Raw genomic sequence first — 23,165 nt, 5'->3', positions numbered from 1 at the left:
TGCCAGGGATGGGTAGCCTGGTGGGACTCCTCGTGGTGTGGGAGCCCCCAGGAAACGCCAGGGCAGTTACCACCCCAGTGAAAGGTGGGTTAGGGCACCTTAATAACCCCAGCTCCCACAACCAGCTGGGTAACCCCATAGTAAGGCCCAAGAAAGTGGACCCATGTAAAAGAGTATGGGGTGGTTGCTCAGACTTTAGGCACCCTCAACTGGTTCCGTGCTGAGGCCAGGACCAGAAGGGTCGAAAAGGGCAGGGGGCCACCGTGAGGGATGCCCAGACCTGAGGGCCTGGGGTTCCCGACTGGCCTTGGAGGTGAGACTAGGGTCTGTGTGGCCAAAGGTCCTGGGGGAGAGCACACCCGAGAGGGGGAAGTGTGCGGGGAGCTAGGCTGCCCCGAATGAGGGCAGAGTAGGCCGCCTGCTAGGAGGGATCTGGTTGGGGTCCAGACTGGAGTGTTACAGAGCCCAGTCTGGGGCTGGAGACATTAAGAACTGAGATGCCATCTGCGAGGCATGGGCTGCGGTGTAGGGAAGGTTTGGAGCTGCAGATGGCACCCCCTGGCATTGGGGAGCAAAAATGGGCAGACTCCTGCCTAATTAAAACCATAATTATGCATCATCAAGGTGTGGCAGACTAGAGAGGCAGGTGGTTAGCCCAGAAGCAGGTGGGCGGGTCAACATCTAACTGGCACTGGGAAGGCCCCGTGTTACTATGTGTAATGTCTGTCCCTAGCCCACATGCTTGCCTAACAAGATCTGGACAGGAGGTTCATAGATGAAGAGGGTGACCTATGCAAGTATGTGATCATGGGGACAAGGCACCATTGGCTACTGGGGAGAAGTACTGTAAGGAACAGGTTTGCTGCGCTGGAAATCTGAGAAGAAACTGGTAGAAACAGAAGATAAAAACTATTCCCTTAAGAGGAGGAAGAGATGATGGAAATAGAGACTGGAGCTTAAGAAGATATAAGGAAAATGTGCAGGTGATCGTACAAAAGAACACAAAGAGGGCCAAAAGGAGAAGGACTTGTGATTCATGCCAACACCAGTAAGGGAGAGGCCTCTTGGGAACTTTTGTTGAAGAATTACCAGGCTTGTCACCAGAGCAGAACCAGAAATTAGCAGGTTCTGCTACTTCCTAGAAGTAAGGATTTTGAGACTTGGACCAGAAGCGTAAAGGAATCTTGATAAGATGAGAAAAGAATCCTTCGTGCTTCATGGTAGGACAGTGGCATCACATGGCAAGATTCTCATTGGAACAGGAAAAGCCAGGCAACAGAGTTGAAGAAAGAGAAGAATTCTTCTAGTCTCTGGAGAAAGGAAAGTGAAGATGTGACAAGATGATGATGATCAACACAACTCAAGAATTGGTGCCATGTGGAAGGTTTTCAGATACTCAGCCATTAGGATGTAATCATGGAAAAAAAGAGTATACCAGGGTGCTGCATCACCCTAGGGTGCCTTGAGATCCTTTCAGTTGTTCCACAGGGTGCTGTGTAATGTTAGCTGTTAAGTATGCACACTTGATTTGCAAGAAAAACCCAAAGATCTCAAATAGGAATCTATAGTGTTAAAAATATTCTGCCTTGTTGTCATCTGAATTCTTTGCAACAGAAACTTCTCTATTTTTCTGTAATCAAAAAACCTGGTAAAAATTAAGAGCTGGCATTTCTGGGCATGCCATAAATAATAATTGGTACAAGTGACTGCAGTAGAGTTTGGATTCTATTGTTAGGCCAGTTTTGTACCAGGACAACTCGCTGACTACAACAGTTACACAGCAGTGTAGGTGAAAACAGAATGCAGCCCTCAGATGGAGCACATCCTGTTCAGCTTCTGTTTTCAAGCTTGTTTTGCCTTGCATCTTTGAATTTGCATTTCCCACCTCTGATTTGTTAAGAGATTACTTCCCACTAGTTACAGTTCCTGTGGGGAAATTCTAAATGAGTTATTTCTGACTCACCTGCTATGCCTTTTGTTTCCTTCTAGTAAACCTGTCTGGTCACAGAGCCTGCTTCCTTCCACTGAATGCACTCTGCCCAGGTGTGTGTAGTTCATTCATTACACCAGTATTTCCAGTGCTGTTCCTGGATTAAAAAATAAAATGGCAGCTGGTCCCCCCCGAACATTTCCTGTGGCATAGAAGTGCAGTGGACTAAATTTTGTCTTTTACACTAAGATGCGTACTAGCCTGTGTGATACAGCACAAGAGGGGAATTGCAGAGCTTGTCTGTATGTGGTTTCTCTCTCTCTCTTTATTTTAAATACAGTGAATTTAAGCATAAGGAGTCATGAAATTTAAAACATACAACCCGCCTCTGTTTTGAAACCTAATGAACAAAAGGATCCTGGTGTTTACACACACGCTCACTCCCCTAAGTTGCATTTCCTTCCTTTTTTATTTTTCCTCCACATCTCATTCTTTCTGTGTAATCGGATGTGGCTATTAATAAAAGCTGGAAACCTATCCTCGCTGCTCTTATCTGGCATCTTGTTTGCTGAAGTTCTCTGAAGAGTCAGTAAAAATAAACTAACATAAAAAAACAAGCTAGCATAATGTAGCTCTGACAAACCTGCATTGGGCAACAGTCACTACAGTTACAGAGCTAAACATTAACATTGGTGCTCTGTTCTAAGCCACCCTGTATGACCATTAAAAAAACAAAAAAAACCCCTGTTCTTCACCAAAATGTATAGATGCGCTGAAGGAGTTTTAGAACAATTATTTTTAGCAGGCTTTATTCTGAAAAGTAGCTGATGATGGACACAAACCTTATCTATATGTTTTTACTGCACTAGTTTTAAAATGTGATTTAAAAAATAAAAGTTAAACCTGTTTGTAATCTGATAAAGTTATACTTTACATTTGCTGGGCCATTTCTGTGCCTGGAGTATTGCTAATTGCTCTTATCAATATTATTACAGCTAGAGTTAAAGATAATTACATTGCAGTGTCCTTTTAATCCTGATGCCTACACAAATAAGTCTTTGTGTTTAAAAAAATTGGGGACAAATTAGTTCAGGTTGTATACACAGGTGTGGAATAAATAGTTAAATCTAGACATGTTCATACAGGAGAACAAGAAATAAAATAGGCTGTAAACAAATATATAGATAATTAGTTTTCTTCCTAAGTGTAATGATGTGCAAAAAGTTTTGAAGAAGAAAAGAAACCTGAACTCCCCACCTATAAACAATGGTGAAAAATGTTTTTTAAAGCACAGCTTTAGTTTTAGCAATATGGCTTTATTACTGGTAAGATGGCTAAAGAAATTTTTAAAAATATATATGTTGCTATGAACTGATACTTTTCAGCCAGTTCTTATTTGTTTATATCCTCTTTTTCTAATGTGGCCAATAACTGTGATCATTTTATCTAGATATTAGTTTGTATTATGGAATCTATGTGTATGTCTACATATTCTGAAATAGTAGCATCAAAGTAGGTATGGAAACATTTCATGAAAGAAAAATAAGAACCAGCCCAATTCACCTGCAAATCTGGTGAAGCAAATGACTGACTTGACTCTTACTTTTTACTTGTTCCTTTGCAATCCAGTATCTTCCCCTACTGCTGTTTCTTGCCTATAGACAATAAAACAATCCTTACTCTTTCTTCTCCCTTTCCTTTTGGGTTCCCCAGTGGCACACAATTAAGCCCTGGCTTTACAGACAAAAACAAAAGTGGACTTTTTCAGTTACCTAAGCCAAACATGCTAAAGAAGATCTTTTAGGATGTAGGTTACATCCATGGTAGAAGTTTTCTTTGTTAGTTTTTGGCTAATGTGTTAACTAAAACCTGGGAAAATGCTGGTGTGGACGTGGCAGTTCATAGTGTTAACAGGTCAAGATAAGTGATGGCAAAGTCCATGCTTTTCTTGTAGACCACAAGCCAGTGTTTCAAGACAAACTTGCTTGCAGTACTGTTGTGGAGTAGGGGTAAAGTGTACATTATAACAGGACCCTCTAAACACGGCTTTAAACATGTTTGGGTATGTGTCAATAGATTCTGAACTACTTAAATTATTCCTTCTCTTCTATAGTACTTACCTCAAGCTGCTACATCTAGGGACAGCTACCCTTGTCTCCTATGGGATTTGAAAAATCCTTATAGGAATTCAAACTAGCATCAACTCCCTTCTTTTCCCCCCACCCTGCACCAATCAAACACATTCATATGGTTTGTAATGCACAACCTGTGGAAGTCATATAGACCAAGGTGTAGCCTGCATTTTAGTGACTGCTCCAAAAACTTTTCAAGCTTATACTCGGATAACGGTTGAAAAATACTTTTGCCTAGTGGGACATGCCCTTGCTGCAGCATGCTGTGCAGTTGCCTCTCACCTAGCTCATACCATTAGGTCAGATGTTATCTCAAGTCAGTGTAGTTTTTTTTGACAGTTCTAAACTTGAGTCCATGAGGGAAGTGTTATAAGAATTGGGGCTTCATAATAAGTCCTTAGCTAATAAGTTTCCAGGTTGATGTAGCCCTAAAAGGTTTCATAATTTTCTCCTTTAGCAAGACTGTTAGTACGTATAACTAGGGGTCTGCTTAATTCATAGTTGCCACCAATGCAGTATTTCCTGGCAATCATGAACAAGTTCATACACAATCAACCTAACCCCCCATTATATAATATGCTGTTTTAGAATGTCCCAATGCTCACCGCAATACAAAGACAACACAACAATCACTGCTGTCATAGATCACGATTGACTTGCTGTCTGCTAGTTGCATAGACTTAAGTGAAGGCACCAGTCAGTGAAGTGAATGTTTCAATGCCATCCTTTAAGAAGCTAAATGCAATACCAATGCCCCTCTGCCAGTCAGTGACCAGGGGCAGGGCCACAGGAAATGCCCACACAATCAATTCTGTGTGTCAAGACTTAAGCTGTGAAAATTGCTTTGTTTTGCTGTGAGTTAAGTAGACCCCCTATGTATAACCAGATGTGGCATACTTCTTTGAGATTCTGCCTGTTAAACAGTCAACAGTTTGGAGCCAGGGGGTGAGTGAGAACCCCGTTAATAGCTTTAGGTTTATTCCCCTGGAGCTGGTTTGGAGACACTTGGTTGAATGAAGCCAGCTTTTCCAAGCAAACCTCAATGAAGCCATCAGGGTTTGTTTAGGTTCCACAAACAGGTGCAAGATCCACCTGGCCTCATTATGGTTAGGAAGGTTTCATATTGCTGAGGGTCAGACTCTGAGAGAAGAGTGTCTTGGTGCATCACTCTCTGGAGTTGGGTTTGTTGCATAGTTCCTGTATGCTTTATACCACTGTTGTTAATCTGAACAGTTTTGATTGAAGCAAAGCTGTTTAGCAGGTTTTTTTCCTTCCTTTTCTCTGCTCAATGAGTTAGTTTTGTATGGAAGGAAGCAGAGCTGTGGTGGGAGCCTGCCTAGGTGGAAAGTGACCAAAAGGGGTGCTGCTCCTTTTCCCCAAAATATGCATTGGATAAAAGTCTGTATGGTGAAAAACAGGCAGGATTGTGGAGTAATGGCAGCCTTCTATAGTCATGGTTCTCCCTCCAAAATTATAATTAGCAATAGGAAAAGTTGAAGTGGGTATTTAAGTTGCCTCGTTTACTCCTGGCTGGCACTTGGGTCAACTCACTTTTATGTCACTGAGTACAGCTGGGTGTAGTGAGTTGATAGCCACTGTCTTGCACCATGAGTTGGTGGGGGAGAGGAGCACTCACAGGCAGTCATGGGAGTCTTGAGCACACGCTGAGGCTAATGGCCAGAATCTTTGGCCCACGTGTCCTATAGCTGCATCCTTTGGTTGAAAGCAAATGAGGTGCATAGTTTGCACCAAGAAGCTGCAGTCTCTGTCAATTGTTTTCTTTGCCTGAATTAGAGGCATGTATTATGAAGCTTACTGAAATGATTAGGGCCTTCCTGTGCATCATTCTTGCATGTAGTCTGCATGCTACTCCTAAAGTCTTTTTGTATATTGTAGATTTGGATCGTGAAAGCACCAGTAATTTTGCCTAATTTGCAAGTTGTATATGCAAATAGTCTTGTGTCCGTTGCTTTAGCCTTCTGTTTTTAAGCCCTTATTGTCCTCTTTTAGATTGTCTGGTACTTTTCACCACCATCTTTCCTATCTGAATCTTAAGGAAGGAGTGTCTTGAGAGGAGGAACTCTGCTACCAGCCCAGCACTGTGCCTGTTCCATTAAGGTAACTTCTCTTTGAATTAAATAAGTGGCTCATTTTGTGTATAACTCACGCAGTTCCTTATAATGTTGGTAGACACTGAACTCTTGCCTTCTGAATGGGCACTTAAAATCATACAGCACTTATAAGATTTGGGGCTTTCCTCAGGGCAACTGGTCAAAATTCCTCCTCCACACAGTTGGGCAGGGGGCTTTCCTTTGTCCTTCTGTTTAGAGAGATCTGAATGTCAGCGATGGCTGGTGTGAAAAGTTGTGGCTGAAACCTTGTCTGGCTGAATGAGTGGAATATTAATATCTTTTAAAGTACTTGTGTTGCACAGTAAACTGCACAATATTCATTGCATCCAATGTTACCCTGTCTTGTTCTCGCTGATGAAACATGTATTTTGAGGCGTGGTAGATGTTTGTTTCTGATATCGGGGAGGCAGTCTTGCTCTGTTTGATTGTTTGAACCTTAGTCTTCTAAATGTTGGTCAATTCCAAAACAAACGTGGCTTTGGAATAGTTCGTTTTGCAAATATCGAAAGAGAATGTTCTGACTTCTTGTTCTTCATTTGGGACTACGTTTTTTAGGTAAATTACAAATGTGACAAAAAAAACCCCAACAGCTTTTTCTCTCTGCTCCCTCTGAAAATAGTATAAGAGGCATACTTAAAGCATTTTTGTTTGGGAATGTTTTCATAAGTATTAAAGGGGGGAGAGAAGGGAGACCTCTATTGATGTGTTGTTAGAAAAGGTAAAGTCCTATAAAGAACACATGATCCCAGCAGACTCTGCCTGAAGAAGGGTATTTGTGCTTGAAAGTTTGCAAAGAACAATTTTTTCCAGCTATTTATTTAGTTGGTCTAGTAAAAGATATCACGTTTACCCAAAGAACCTTGACTGCCTAAGTCAAAGAACTTGTTTTGCCCTACAGCACAAAGTTGGGGTGGTTTGTGATGGTTCTTATTTTATATTGGGAGTTTCTACCACAGTCTTGGACCCAAAAAAGCTGTTTTTGGAAGGCTTCTGAAAGAGAAATTTTGCAGAACGGCAGTAAGAACTTTCCAAGGATATAGATTTAAGTTGTTTTGTTCCCCATCCTTTTTAGCTAGTGATATCTGAATTTGTTTGCAAATTTTTGTTCACCCAGCTGTTTTTATATTACATTATTATTTCAGCATTGAAACAGTGCAACTCTTAATGGTACCCACACATGGATTATCCTTGGATTCTGGTTCTGTTTTATGGAGAGTTGTGGCCAGCCTTGTAAATTTAGTTACCTTAAAATCAATAATTTAGAAAGCTAGTATTATGATGTGTGATCAAATTATAAAGTGGTAGTGTACTTTGTAACATAGTTGGATCCCTGAAGTTTGGGTCAAATAGACCAATTTAATTGACCAAGTCTCTGGTTTTTCTACCTCAGTTTCTATGTGTACCTAATGGTAACAAATTTGTACCATGTACAATAATATTATACATACATTGTACAATATTACAAGGTTTAATGTTAAAAAATGCTTTTAGTCCTTTGCAAAATAAGAGTTAAGAATTCAGCCTTTTATCTTGTTGAAGCCTTTATTCATCCTTAGAGAATGAAACAAGCTGCTGATTGACATCCGTTATTGGGGAAATAAAATAATGGTGTCTGACCATTGAATTAAATTGATGTACTGAGAGTTTTGTGGAATCTCACTCTACATCTCAGTCAGTTGGCTGCAGTCAGGGTAACACAGGCTGCTGCATTCAGTAAGGATCCTGCAGGCTTACTGAAGGATTTTTGGCTTTTCAAGAGAATAAGGATTCATGGCTTTTCAAGAGAACTGGAGCTTGAAAGAATCTGACCAAATATTAGAAATCTCTTGGGACAGTATTGCACACAAAAAATACCCTCTGAAACTGAGAGCTGGACAATGGGAATACATCTGGAATGACCAGCTACTTGGTTTAGTTTCCACCTTAATGCCTACCAGTTTTATAGCACCTAACATTCCTATTTAATGATAATTCATGTGGAGGATATTATTTGATGGTACAACAAATAATTGTTTGGTTTTGGTTTTTCCTGTAGTGTTTCAGGAACCTTGAAAAATATTAACTTTTTCTCCCCTCCCTTGAACAACACAGGGATTGTTACTTTGTTTCTTCATTTTTTGCCTGTCAGACCTACTGGTTGGACAAGTTCTTCTGCACCCACATGACTGTCATGCTCTATGTATTTCTCCATTGTTAATGCTTACCGATTCACATGGCTTCATTGTAGTAAACAAAATTCTAAGTCTGATGTAATAGATTAGCTCCCAGAAAAGTGTGCCTGCTTCAAAGATATGAGTTTTTTATAGTTTCCCCACAAACACTCATTGTTTGCTACTGTGGAATTCATTTTGCTGAGTTAAGAAATTACTGTATTTTCTCATATACCATATACTCCCAAATAAAATATTCACCTTGCTTTTGAATGAAGGGGAAAAAGTTCTTTCTTTAAAAGACTGGTAAATAGCAGCAAGTTCTTCAGCTAAGTTTCTGCATCAGGAGCCTCTGCTTGCAGGGTGGGGAGAGGAGGTAGTAGCTAGGGAACCCCATATACAGCCACTACAGCATTACTTTCCCTCTCCCCCATTACCAGCGACAGAAATTGCTATTATAGTGTTTTGTTCCTTATAATGCACCCCCAATTTCCAACAGCTGGATGGGGGGGGGGAAGGGAAGGGAAGGAGTGTGTTGTATGCAAAAAAAAAAAAGAAAAAAGTATTTAGGTTGTACCATTTAACTAAAAGGGGTGTTTTGTGTGTCTTTAATTTAGTTAAACCAATATAAAACTGTACAGTACTTGATTGGGGTGAACCATTAATACAAGCCAGGTTTAAATCAAACTGAAAGTGTCCACTGTGTCCATATTTACTAAATTTTGTTTTAAATTTAATTTTAAATTTAAACCAATTCATATTTGAATATGGATGAGGCAAAAATTTAGATGGATGGGCAGTTTGCATTTACATAGCTGTCTGGTTCAGCTACCACGTGCAGCAAAAAATGTAGCTGAGCAGAGTGCTTAAGTGATAGTTAACTCTTATTTATTAAGTAGTTTCTTGGTTTGGTCAATATGAAGCTTGTGTCTGGTTTTTCTTCTCTCTCATTTTTCTTTCCACTGCTTTCCAAAGGCCAGGTACATAGAGACATTAGACTTTTACTGGTATAAGTGACCAGTAATTGGTCTATACGTGTAACAGAACAGAAGTTTGGAGCACACAGACTGGTTTAAAAATGGCAGAACCTGGTCTAAGATTTCTACCTTCCACCCCCCAAATGTGTGTTCTGTTGGCTACTGATCTAAACTACACCACTTACAGAAAGCTGCGTAACAGATTCCGCTTCAGGCTTTTTGAATGTCTGTACCCAGCCTTTGTGTTCATAACTGATCCGTTTTTTCTTCTGTGCTCTATTTAGACAACATGCTTTTCTAAAAGCACAAATGGCTGTTATTAAAATGTCATTCTAGTTCAGCAAGTCCTATAGGATTTATATACCCAAATATTTTTCATTTTTTACAGGTTCTCTCTTGATGAATTGTGTTAGCGTAGATTGATTTCATTTGGTTTCTTTTTTCTGAAGTGTAATTGAAACAACTTTATGTACTCCCGTTTACCTTCCACCTAGTTTCTCTGATAATCAAGCTTCTCTACCCACTCCTGGATTTTGAAATGTTTAAAGCATGTTTTGTTGTTTCAAGCATTGCTTGCTGTATTAAAAATACTGTTTACTTTGTGATAACATGCTAGCCATTATGTCCTTGAACCTGCATGTTGTGTCTAGGTAATGCTGAGCACTGTTTGAAATGTATGAATACTGGTACTATGTAGTTTGGTTTTTTTTAGATAAATTGAGAAAGCATTGTTGAAATTGCTGCTATGGCTTGAGAGTTCTAAATGTATCTAATCTTAGATTGAGTTAGTGTCAGGTTCCTTACATTATGTTTCAGATAACCAGATGTCAGCTGAAAGAAGCCAAATTTCAGAGGCACAGAATTTTTTGCAGCAGTCAGATGGGCAAGTTCAGGATAGTTTTAGGCGCCTATCTAGCAGCATGCTTTGTAAACAAGGTGAACCTTAATTTGTTTACAAGGCCCAGATGCTGATTTCTGAAATAAGACATATAAAAATAAATTTGTGGTTAAAAGGAAAAATTCTTAACATTTTAACTTCTAGAGCTGAATGTTGAGTTTATTTTATCAACACGTATTGGGCAGGCAGTTGATTTTAAAAAATGCATGGAATTTAACATCCTTTCTTTTCATTTCAGTTGGTGACAGAATGATGGGTTTGCATGCTCTTTATAATTGCCTTAATAGCTCACTGAACTGATTCCACACGTTAGTTGAAATCCAAAATGCTTTGTGCTTAGAGCCATTGCTCTCAATTATTTCCAAAAAAATTGCACAAGGAAACTCCTGTTCAGAGCTTTCCAAAAGGTAGCTCCTTTTCACATTGTCTTATTTCTGGTAATGTAAAAGCCAGTTATATCAGGAGGGGGCCACAGCTCCAGGGTTAGGGTGATTCTGTTGCAGACAGGGGCTAGGGACAGACATTACACACACACTGGTTTAAGTGATCAGAAACTGGTTTAAACCTGTAACAGAACAGATGTTCAGTGCACATAAACCAGTTTCAAAATAGCTGAAATTGGTTTGGGATAAACCTGGTTGAATGTAGGGTCAGACTGAACTGATTTGGGTTAAACTGCTTAATCCAATGTCTGTCCCAGATCCCCTGCTGGTTTAAGATAAATCAGAGTCATCCAGCATCCCGGCATGCTCCCTGGCTGGGCAGGGCTCTCTGTTCCACAGCATAGCTGGCTCCCTCCCCTTTGTTCCCTTAGCAGTCTCTTCAGGCATCTGCCTGGCTTCTGCTCCCCACTCTCTGCTAAGCAGGCATTCCCCCATCCCTCACAGACTCCTCAGCATTAGCTAGCAGACCACATGCTGGCTACAGTCTGTGCTGTGGGAGATGAGAGGCAGGCAGGCTTTTTGAAGCTATTCAACAGTTAGCTTAATGTCCTTTCTTGGAAAAGCTGTTTAAGAGCTATTTGCTCCCTCCTTCCCACCCGCCATTCCCTGCTAAGCAGGAATTCCCCCCTCCCCTCTGCCCTGTGGAGAAGGTATCTGTATATTAGCTAGCAGACCACATACTGGGTCTGTGCTGAATCAACAGGTAGCTGATAATGTCTGTCTGTTTTCTTCCAGCCTGAGCCACTCCAGACATGTGCCTGAATTTCCTCAGTTCAGAGGGAGTGTTTGTATGGCTGGAAACTGGTTCAGCTAACCAGGTTAAACTAATCGGCAAAGGTTGAATCAATTCAGGCTCAGGCTTTTTGAGTTTGTCCCTAGCCAAAGGGTATGGGGAAGGAGCTGTAATTTTTTTAACTGATCCTGTTGGGCATCAAAGTCCATTGAGGAGAATAAACAATTTTATGAACCATATCTGTGTTCTGCAATATATTTGGAGATTTTTCTTAATGATAGCCATTGTCCTGTTGCAACACAGCTTGATCTGCCTGCACCTCTTCTACCACATTAAATGAACTCCTAATGGGTCCCTTATGGTCAGTACTGCTTTTTTTTAAAAAAGGAATCCAGCTCTGTTGTCTTTCTGTTCTTATTCTACACAATATCCTAGTAACAGTGTGTGTTGTGATAGCTTTAGAGGAAGTGTTAGTAAAATTATGTTTCTGTAAATAGACTTTGAAAAATTCACAAAGCATGTGGCATAGCTTGCAAGAAGAGGTTTGTTTGTTGTTTAACTTCATTTTGTAAACCTTTTTGTATAGTATTGGTTTGAATTCCCACCCAAACAAGGAAGTTGCCTTTGTTTAAGACATCCTTTTGTAGTTTTGCTGTTGGAGGTTGGCCTTAAATGGCCTTTTTAGATTCGTAAGTTTGGAAATCACTTAAGTTGCTCACAATAGTTACCAAAAGAGTAAGGTATCCAAATTCTAATGTTCATTACACTTACCCCTATATATCCTGCTCATAAGCTGTATCTTGTAATATGTAAGTGCTAATAAGGTGATTAGTGTATCCCAGTAGAGGACTGTTTTGTGGAGTTGGACTGAGGCCGGTTTCTGTATAACTGAAATGCTATGTCGTCTCTATGGCATTACTAAGAGCAGCTTCTCTTCAAATTGAAACATTCCTCATAGTTGTCTCCTAAAGAATGGGAATAGTTATGAAGGAACCAATTGTTGAATTTATTACTATATCATCAATTCAATTTAATTGATTTCACTGAAACATTTGGTTCACTAGCTGTTTCAGCTCAGTACCACATCAGTATTGGAAGCAATCTTCGTCAAGTTTAGCTATGTTTGAAAGAGAGAGTGAGAGGGAAATTAACCCACTTTATGGGATCAAAAATATGCTAATGGCATTTCTCTTGTTTTGAGGCTTGTGTTTCTATTTCTATACTGCCATAAGTATATGGAGTAAGTAGCAGATAGGTTCTGTCCTAAATGCAGGTTCCGTCTAGCCTACTATAAAGACATTTTGCAGTGTCTATCTCTGACCCCTTCCTGGTTTAAGTTTAAACCAGAGTTCCCCAGCATCCCAGATGCTTTGCAGCCCTGGGCTCGGCTGGGCTGTCTGCTCCAGAGAGCAGGGCTGGCTCCGCCCCTCTGCTCCCTACCCAGAGCTCTGGCAGAAACTTGCAGGCACAGTAGGGTCTCATTGGCTTCCCCCTGCCTCACCCTTTACTGCCACAGACCTTAAGCATGTGATATGCTAGCTGATGCTGAGAGGTATGTGTGTGTGTCCTGTTTCACTGAGACAGGCAGATGGAACAGCATCCACTTAGGGGTTTTAGAGAGGATCAACAGATAACTGGTAATGTCCCTACATTCCTTCCTTGGAAAAGGCTGTTTAAGAAGAGCTTGAACTAATGAGAGGCTTTTGTTTTCTTGATGGGCTGCTAAATGCTGTGTTATCAGCTCCCTTCTGGCTCCCTTGCCTGTCAGATTTGCTGTAGACAGTATGAAGAAGCAGGAAGATAGAAAAGCTCAATATCATCAACAGATGCATGCAGTGCACATCCTCCACCCTTTGCCTCAGAGTGCTGGCTGGGGGCTGGCAACACTTCCACCCCTTGAGCAGTGAGCGGGGAAAAGCCTGGGACTACAGGCCAGGGTGGGGGTTTAAACGCCTCCTTAATCAGAATGGCCTGGCCACGCCCCCCTCAGCTCAGCATTGTCGAATAGAAGGGAGGGCTGCTTTAGCATCCCCCGACTTCTAGTCTGAGCCACTGCAGGCATGTGCCTGCATTTCCTCAGTCCAGAGGGAATGTCTGTCCAGTTGCAGACTGGTTCAACCTAGGCAGGTTAGGCTAATGTGCAGAGACTGAATGTTCAGGCTCAGGCTTTTTGAATGTCTGTCCATAGTCTGGGAGAATGGAGACAATAAAAGTAAGCATAGGGCCAGAATGAAATAAATGGGGCAAAGAGGAAAAAAACATTGTTTTTATGCCAGTGATATATGGCCATAAAAATGATTGTTTGAACTCAAACAGAATTTGCATTGAATCTTTAATATAAAGTAGCAAATGTAACATTGAGAGCCTTTGAAAGGTGAAGGGGCTTTTTGAGTTGCATTTACCTATGCAAACTTTCCAATAAAAATGATCCTATTTTAACTTTTCCATGATGAATCAAAAATAACCGCCATATCCTGAACATGTATTTTATTTTAACACTGGTTCACATGTTCCAATTAATGCAGAATGTACTTTGTACTTTTTCTATTTAAAGGGATATGCAAAGAACCCTCCTCTCCCCTGCCCCAAAAGATAGAGGGGACTGGTTGCTAGTTTAGTACATATACCAGAGATAATGGATGTGCCTTAGCATTTTCAGTTTAAAGAGCAAGGAACCCTGGGAAGAGCACTGTGGAAACTGTCAAGGCTTGCATTTAATATAAGAAAACTTGTCCAGATTACCAAGTAAAAAACCTTCACCAGCAAGCCCTGTTCTCGTTACATGAATGTGTGCTGTATCAGAGCTGAATACCTTGCCAAACATTTTATGTTCTGGTTTTCTCCCCTTTTTGTTTTAGACGCAATGGCTGCTCCTCAGCCCTGTCCATCAGCTCCTGGAGGCTACCCAGGCCCCTCTGCACCTCCTTCCTATGAAGAGACAACAGGAATTAATGTTAATTATCCATATCCTTATCCTATGCCAGGACCTGGGCATGGACCAGGCACAAAGGGTATGAATCCTCCTCCGTATCCTACACAAGCTGTACCAGCTGCTAATCCAAGTAAGTGATGTTTTGTACAATTTTCTTATACTTGTGGTAGCATGTAGGGACCCTAATCCAGGTACTGTTTAGACTTGCAGTGATCATGATTCACAGATTTTCTACATAGTCTGCCAGACTGCATGTATAGTGGAACAAATAGAAATATTGTTAACTTTTCACTCAAGGGGGATTGCTGATGACTAAATATCTATGAGTGACTGTCAGTAATTATCAGTTGTTAGCCATATTTTTAACTTTTTTGAGATGAAGACTAATTAACTTGAATGACTAATTATTACATCACAGTATTTTGCATGTCATAGAAACATGCAAGAATGATTCTTGATACTTATAATGAAAAATATGGTAAATAGTAATTATACATATAAATGCATCAGGTACAATGTCTTACTACAACACTATATTCGAGGTATATGAATTGTTATTCTGAAATAGTGAGATAGTCAAAGATTTTTGCTGTGCTCATAGCCAGAGTAAAAATAATTACAGAATATAAAACAAAAAGGCTGGTCATCTGTATCCTGTTAAGCCAGAAGCTGAAGTATGTTCAGTATTTTGTGAGCATCTGAAGGCTTTACAGATGCAATAGAGGGTATCTGGATTTCTTTTTCACTGACTTCAATTGTCATAATTTCTTTTGCTTTGCACTGCTGCAAAAATATAGTAATAAAATGTTCAGTCATGCAGAGATGCATCAAATTTGATACAGTCAGCTATACATGTGGCATGGCAGGAGGCATGATTGTGTGAATTATGTACTAGATCCCATTGTGTCTTTACCTGCACATGGGAAGGGCCCCTAGTGACAAATTAACTGCATTTTACTCTATATGTTACAGGACACAAGGCAGAAGTGATTCTTGAATATGTATAAGGGCCTACTTGTAATACTGTGTCTGACAAGCTTTATTATTAATAATGACTAGCAAATTACCCATCAAGAATGATGGCGGGGGGAGGGGAATGGACAGGGATGGGCGGGGGGGAAGCTTGCTAACACTCTAAATGCCATCGCTTCCTGGGGGGGAGGGGGAGCTTGCCCTTGCTGTTCCCTTCCACCAGCACCCCATGCCACCACCATCTCCAAGGACCAGGGGTGGGAAGGCCTGCACACAGGCAAACTAGAGATGCAGTGATATATCAGTGCCGTATTGGGAAGCCACATGCAGCCACAGCATGCACGCAGCCAAGAATGCAGCCCAGCAGCATATAGAGCAGCACCCAGCAGGTAAGTCTGTGGAAGGGAAGGGGAAAGTGGGGGGGGAGATCAAGGCCCCACAGTGAGGGAGGGAGTGGGGCAGGGGTAGGGACAGGGGTGAATGGGACCTTGGGGTCGGGGCAGGTCATGACAGGGAGCCATGGGAGGCTCATCCAGAGGCACTGAGGGGGGGGAGGGTGCAGCTCCCCACTAATGCACGCACCCCAGGTTTGCACAGGGCAGAGGTGAGCTGCCTGGGGCAAAGGCAGCAGGGCACAGAGCCCAAGCCCACAACAGGCAGCCCACTTCTGCGCCACACACAAATCTGGGGGGCATGTGCCCCCTATGCCTCCCCCAGGGGTGTGTGCAGCGGTGGGGAGCTGGCCCCCCTACACCCCTCCATGAGGCTCCATCCCATTACCTGCCCTGGACCCAGGGTCCCATTCACCCCAGTCTCTGCCAATGTCCCTGCTCCACTCCCTCCCTTACTGTGGGGGACCTTGATCTGTACCCCCTGCTCCTTCCCCTTCATCTCCCCCTCCCCCTCCACAGACCTATCTGCTGGGTGCTGCTCTATACACCACTGGGCTGCATTCCTGTAGGGTTACCATATTTTTAGTTAAAAAAAAAAAAAAAAAAGGACACCTGTGGTGGGGTGAATATGGTTGTGGGGGGGCCAGTGATATGCCCGTGCCCTTCCCTAGCCCCTCACTTCCAAGCCACAGCCCTGCTGCTGTCCCTTGCTCCTGACCCATGGTACCCTAGCTCCTGCCAGGGCGTGTGGGCTCCCCTCCCCAACCCCCAGGCTCCAAACCCCCCCACGCACACCCACACCCCTGACGCCTTCACAAATTCCCCCCCATACACATCCCCTGCATCAACCCCCAACCATACAAAGTACCTACATAATTTTGAGTTTTTCGTTGCGCAATTAGAATCGGAATTAATTGTGACCAATTTTTTAAATCGCACAACTAATCGCAATCAAATTTTTTAATTGTTTGACAGTCCTAGAACATGTTTCTTTGTTTGCTCAGTTGCAGTTCAGACAGTGTATGTGCAGCAACCAGTAACATTTTACGACCGTCCAGTTCAGATGTGCTGTCCTTCCTGTAACAAGATGGTAGTGACACATCTCTCACACAATGCAGGAGCATTGACCTGGTTGTCCTGTGGCAGCCTCTGCCTGCTGGGGTATGTTGATTTGCATTCTATCCTTTCATTTTAATTCTGTCCACCCATTTCATTCCCATAGAGCAGATGCATGCCAAGAGTCTGTGCTTGCTGAGGTGCTTTCACAGGAAACTTCCTAGTCCTGTTTTTACTTATTAATATTAACACATTTTTTGGTTTAAAAGCCAAGTAGGCAGAAATAAACTTCCACTGATGCGTCTGTTAACTTACTCCAGAAGCAGTAAGTCAGAAACACTTTGCACTTCACATTTCATATAAGGGGCAAGAGAGAATCATGGATAAGAAAAATGGAAGTGCCCACATGTTTATAGTCGCTTGAAAACTGCTAGGACTCGCTTGGTTCTGCCCAGCAAATGTGATATGATGGGCTGAGTGGCCTTCAACCACAAGCCATGCTTAAAACTAAAGTGAAAGTCCAGTGCTATATATATATATATATTAATGCCAGTTGTGCAGGCATTGTGTGCAGGAAGAATGTTACTTGCTGTGAGCTGAAGACAGCACAAAAGACACTGTTTTGTCTTTTGCAGGTGTGTAGCTGGCTGCTGTTTTATCCCTTTCTGCATTGATGCTCTCCAGGATGTGGATCACTATTGTCCAAACTGTAAAGCTCTCCTTGGTACCTATAAGCGTTTGTAGGCAAAATAAAATGCTGAGTAAAGATGGATGTTCAAGATTGTTCAGCACCTTTACAAGCTGTTTCTAAACTTCATGGAGATCTCTGTATGATGCTGTGTGTTTTTTGTCATGAATCAGTCAAGATGTATGTCACTAGGTTGGTTTCAATATTAAGAATGTGCTTGAGGACTTGGGTCTAGGAAGAAGGTAAATAATTTGTCACTTGATAGGGCACATGCTCATTTTGGCCCTTGTTGGTAGTGGTCAAATGCCATCCCTGTCTTGTTCGCTTCTGTAAATTAAGTTGGTGATGACAATGCAGTTATTCTTACCTAATTAATGTTGCACACTGTTACCTTTTGTTAGCAGATTCAGCACAGATGTGAAGGCACACCTGGCAGGAAGAGAGACTTACTCTTTTCTCCTTGGGTGGGGAAGGCTTCTACAGAAGTGTTGTCTATAGTCATTCATTCTTTAGCTAAAAAGGACTCTGATCTCCAGTCTTGTCAATCTGGCACCTTTTACAAGCACTAAAATTCACTTTACTTTTTGTTTAAAGTTGCCTTTAAGAGAGAGCCAAAGAAGTCTGAAGTTTTCCCTTCCCATAGATGTTTTACCAAATAGAGACAGCTCAGACTATTATGCGAAAGGGTTTCTTAACCTGGCTTTTTCATTAGTCAGAACTTTATCATGATAGGTTTCTTGATGGAATTCAGTTATACATCTTATGGATTTTTTTACTGAGTTATAAATATGGAAATATATATATATTTTTTTTCTAATAGTCAAGGGTCTATCAACATTTCTATATCAGTATGATCTTTCCTTTTATAATTATGTGAGCCAAATGGTAGATCCTGAACAAACCTCAATCTTTTGCTAATTGTGTATAGCATGTATTCCACCTGTAAAGCTGTAAAATCAAATCCAAATGTAATCATTTTTTCTACTTGGTAGTCTGATAGCCATATCTTTCCATTTAGAAGATAACTTTTGTATGAAGGAGTTTTTCAGAGTATTAGATATAATTTGTACGCTGATTGTTTGCAATGAAAGATGGGTTTCTGAAATCAAAATAAAACTTGAGTAAAGGTGTTAAGATGCTGGTTACAAGCTCTGAGGGACAAGACTCTGATGCTTCTAGCAATTTATGCTTGAAACTCCAAACTAGCATCTGATCCTTGTTTAAAATAGAGTATGATTTGATAAGGAAGGTTCAAATGTGTCTTGTCTTGATTGGATTGAATGATGCCTTAGTAAAGTCTGTTAGGAGTGTAAATATAGGCTATGGTTCTAAAGCTATGTTAATCTATATAAGCAATAAATATTATAACTATATTCCTTAAACTGTGCCTTTTTATAAATAGTTGGAATATGGCTAACTTTGAAAACACTTCAGCGTAATGTTGAAAACAGTGGCTGCTAGATAGACTAAGGATACAAATATGTATATACAGCTGATGCATTACTTACTTTTGCTAAATTGATGCTTTTTTGTTTCAGGTTTTTTAAAATGTTTAATAAGAGCTTTTTTCAATGTTCCAAGTTTCAGGTCTGATATATAGCTGTACCATGAGAATTTACAATAGTGGCTACCACCTGGCAACACAAAACAGTAATCTCTGGTGGATTTATCTAATTCTGTCATTATGGTTTAATTTGCTGCTGTTTCAATTTACTACTAGACAATCACCATCCTTTCCAAAAATCTACTCTTGATAATTGGTCACTACTGGATACTTTTGCCACTTTTTGCAGCGGTAGCTTGGAATAATAAACTAACCAGAGTTTACTATGATGAAGTATAAAACAGTATGAGTCTTTAAATACTTCACACTGCATTTACAAGGTGAACTCTCACAAATACACCAGCTGTGAGTATAAATTACCTTCAGTCAATAAAGCTCAAGCTTGATGAACAGAGCAGTAGACAGTAGTGGCAAGAGCCCTAGATTGGGATTACTTCTGTGGAAACAAGAATGAGAATTTATCATTATCATAGAGAAGGAAGGCCAGAAGGGACCTCAAGAGATCATCTAGTCCCAACAGGGATTGAACCTGCTATTTTGGTATTATTAGTACCACACTCTAACCATAAGGGAAGTGTTTACATTCTGCAAGGTGTAAAGGCTGCTTTCTGCATTGCCATTTGAGTGTCGTGAAGTTAATTTTTTTCACATGGCTATTTCCAGTGTGTGCTACATCATGATGTGCAGTGTTTCAGGGGGGTTGTTTGTATATTTTTTGCAACAGAATGCCTTTCAAAAGATCAGATAAGATCAATGAATGTTTCATAGTGTGTTACCTACACTGACCTGCAAATATTTGTCCTTATTTTGAATATTTTCACATTTTTTAAAATGTTTTTTCTATATTAGTATTGGAGATACTTTAATCAGTGGGTCTCATTTTGCAATTTTATACCATTGTACACTAACAGAGCATGAAGTGGTATAATAGTACAAGCCAGACTGTTCTGTGTGACATCCCACTGAACTCATCTGCAGTTAAGATGTCAGCGCCTTGGAGTGTTCTGCAGAATATGAGACCAGAGCTTTTGTTCAGTTTTTAAAAGTTTTAAAATACTTGTAAATCTGGTAGTGCAGAGGTCAAGGTATCGGGTGATAAATAGAGACTAACATAACATACATATTGGTTGCCTCATGGCAAAGCATTATGTTTTTATTCTGTTTATGAGCCAGAAAATCCTTGTTTAGCTCACAGTTTGTGAGAGACAGAAATGGTGAGACAAATGACATTTCTTAACTTTGACATTCGCTTGTATCACAAGAGGAGGTATTAATTTGCACCTCTAAGGTTGCTCCTTTCCACAAGTCTAACAGTTACTCACTTCTTGAAAATGTAAGTTTGCTCCACCCTTCAAAGTGACATCATGGAAAATATGAGTTGATAGCAGAACAGTATTTTCATAACTTGCCAGGCAAGGAGTTTGGTGGTTTTCTTTATGATACGTTGCATTTTCATTGTTTTGTCGTGGAAGCAGAATAAGACTCATGGAGTGGATGAATCCTTTCAAATGTTGCATAAACTTGTTAAATCACCTGCAGACACCATCTTACTACCCATTAAATATTCCTACTTTGAGCTTTTTTCTTTGAAAAAGTATGTTTCTTGTGTAAAGTTGAAATGGCAGCAGAACAGACCAAGAAAATATTCATTGTCAAAATCAGCATAACAAAGAAATGCAGGAGGTATTTTACTACATGTGAACATCTTTGTTAGTTACTGTGTCTGCTTTTTATACTGAATACATTTAAAATAAAATCTTTTCTTTTTTGTATAGACTAATTTCAAAACCTGTTATGAAGTGTTCCATCCATGTGTGTGAACAGTGGTTCTGTTAAAATATGGACTAAAGATGTTACTCTTAAGATAGAAAGATGCATGTTGTCCGTCTTGGATTAAACTTCTTTAGGGACAGTGGCATCCTCATTAAAGATGTTGTCTTTCTTTTGCGCGCACATCCTAACTTTCAGGTGTGGCTGCTTGACTTTAGGCAGCCACTGAATTTAAGATGACCTTGAATATAAGATAACCCCCCAATAATTAAATTCTATACATAGAAAATGTATAAATTTGTTACAATTTTCTTTGTATAGAAAATAATTATTTGGGGATCTTCTTTAATCCTCCCTCCTGCCCCCCACTGCTGCAGGGGGGTAGGCAGTAGGGGAAGCAGGTGGTGCTGGGCAGTCAGGTAGCTTGCCTCCTGTTTGTGCTGCCCTCCCACTACCTCTGCCCCTGTCTTGCAGCCTCTGTCCACTACCTGGCCCCACTGTACCCTGCCAGCTTCCGCTTGCACCTTCCCCCTCCTCCCAGCTTCTGCTCTGCCTTTTCCCTTCCTTAGCCTTGCTCCAAGCCAGCAAGCTCTGTTCAAGCTGCAGTCTGGGGCATTGAGTCTAGCCCTAGCCCAGCCCCCATGGTAGCCATGCAGGCTGCGTGCTTCTGCTATGGGCTGGGCTCAGTGCCCCAGACTGCAGCATGGACAGAGCCTGCTGATGCAGAGCAAAGGTAAGGGGAGAGGGACGGGGGAAGCAGAGGCTGCGTAGGGGAGAAATGCAGGGGTTGGGAAAGGCTGGAGGGGGGAGATGGTGGGGCCCAGGGACAGTTGGGGTGGGGAGGGACAAGCAGCAGCTGCTGCTAAGGCCCTGACCCTGGTTAGGGACTGGAGCCTGAGCCATCAGTCCCCATTCCCACTCTTGTATGTGATTCTAAGACAAGGGGCTTCCCCACCCATGTTAAATGGAGAAAAATCTTGTCCTAGAATTAAATAAATGTAATTTCCACTATTCATTGGTGTATGTAGGTAATTCTGTATTTGTCTGCCCTACAGAAACTTCCAAAAGCCTCCTTGAGAATGAACTAGTACAATATAGTAGGTACAATGCATTCCAATAATGAAGACCTTTGCAAGCAAGCAGGGAATAGCCAATATTTTGGAGATTCTTTAGAGTACCAAAGAAAAAGAAAAGTGCAATCAGCCCAAGACTTTATGAAGCAATTGTGGGTTTACTACTCAAACTGAACTGTCTGGGGAGGGATTTCAACCTTGATGACCAGCATCAGAACTTCAAAGAGAAACTGGGGAAACCAAATTAAAAAATAGCTAAAGTAAGCAAGTAAAATGCTGCTATTAAGCATCTGACCAAGTGAGAGAGAGGGAATGAAGGTTGTACTACCACAATTCAAATACATTTCTGAAAATTGAAGTTCGCAGTAAAATCTTCCTGGAACTTTTGGATAATATTCTATAAAACACTTCTTGGTTATTACTTAAAAATACTTATGTATAATGAACTTCATTATACTGGTGGCCAGTGAGCTGAAAAGAAAATTTTGACTTCATAAATTTCAGTATAAAAATATGGCTAGTAATCTGGTAAGGAAACCTTAATTTTCTTTCATGAGGTTAATGATGATATACACAACTTCTTGCAGAGATGTTAAAAGCAGTCTATTCTTTGAAGGCCTGTTAAATAACAATGTTGTAAAAATCTATTTTAAATAGCAGCCGCACCTGCGAATTGACCATCATAAAACCAGAGCTATGTATTCATAGTATGTTTACAGATGAGAACTTGCATCTGTTTTGAAAAATGACTTAAAATAGCATAGGGAGGTTCTATGTTTATGGTGTTCTCAATATATCCAATTTGTTCAGTTTACAGTTTGAGATTTCTAAGACCCTATACCTTCCCCTGTGATCTGGGGGTATTGGGCTTTTCCACCTAGCTCATCTGTGTATAAACCATTAATTTCCAGGATTAATTCTTCTTTGTTCCACCTGTTTGGACAACTGACTCAGGCTGCTTATGTGTAGGTAATACAGGTGACTTAGAATCTGAATTTAGTTAAGTTTGCTCACCATACAAACTACTGTCATCAGATTTGTTCTGTCATGCAAAGAGGTTCAAAGAATAACTCAGCTGAAGTTTTGCAAAGACCAGGTATGAGTAAGAATGGACAGACCATTTTTACATAGTTACTATTTATTACTTTGCTTCTGAAAGCACTTCTCTTACAGATATCTGTTGTCAAACTATGTCTGTCTTCAGAGATCCAAGTAGTGCAATTTCACTAACTTAAATAATTTCTAACACAGCTGAGCAACAGCATATTAGTGGTTAAACATACCCTGTCAAATAAAAGAAACATCTAAGTGAAGATGCTTCTA

At 40.8% G+C, this 23,165-nt stretch overlaps 1 protein-coding gene across 4 annotated transcripts in view; it reads left to right on the top strand.

The window, feature by feature from the left end:
• Positions 1-20,917, top strand: part of LITAF (lipopolysaccharide induced TNF factor) — a 29,050-nt gene extending 8,133 nt beyond the window's left edge. For 2 of the 4 annotated variants that reach the window (XM_059716842.1, XM_014610796.3), the window contains exons 2-5: positions 6,073-6,180; positions 14,254-14,457; positions 16,696-16,852; positions 17,383-20,917. In XM_059716842.1, coding sequence (XP_059572825.1) covers positions 14,259-14,457; positions 16,696-16,852; positions 17,383-17,491 — 465 coding nt within the window. In that variant the 5' untranslated portion in view covers positions 6,073-6,180; positions 14,254-14,258 and the 3' untranslated portion in view covers positions 17,492-20,917. Of the gene's footprint in view, positions 1-1,991; positions 2,044-6,072; positions 6,181-14,253; positions 14,458-16,695; positions 16,853-17,382 lie in introns of those variants that run through there. The other 2 variants (XM_014610795.3, XM_059716841.1) reach the window with 2 other exon arrangements.
• The last annotated feature ends 2,248 nt before the right edge of the window (positions 20,918-23,165 follow it).

Source organism: Alligator mississippiensis, chromosome 13 (genome assembly GCF_030867095.1).
Source record: "Alligator mississippiensis isolate rAllMis1 chromosome 13, rAllMis1, whole genome shotgun sequence".
Taxonomy (NCBI): domain Eukaryota; kingdom Metazoa; phylum Chordata; order Crocodylia; family Alligatoridae; genus Alligator; species Alligator mississippiensis.
Note: the sequence above shows the minus strand (reverse complement) of the source record. Positions and strands in the feature narration are given on the sequence as shown.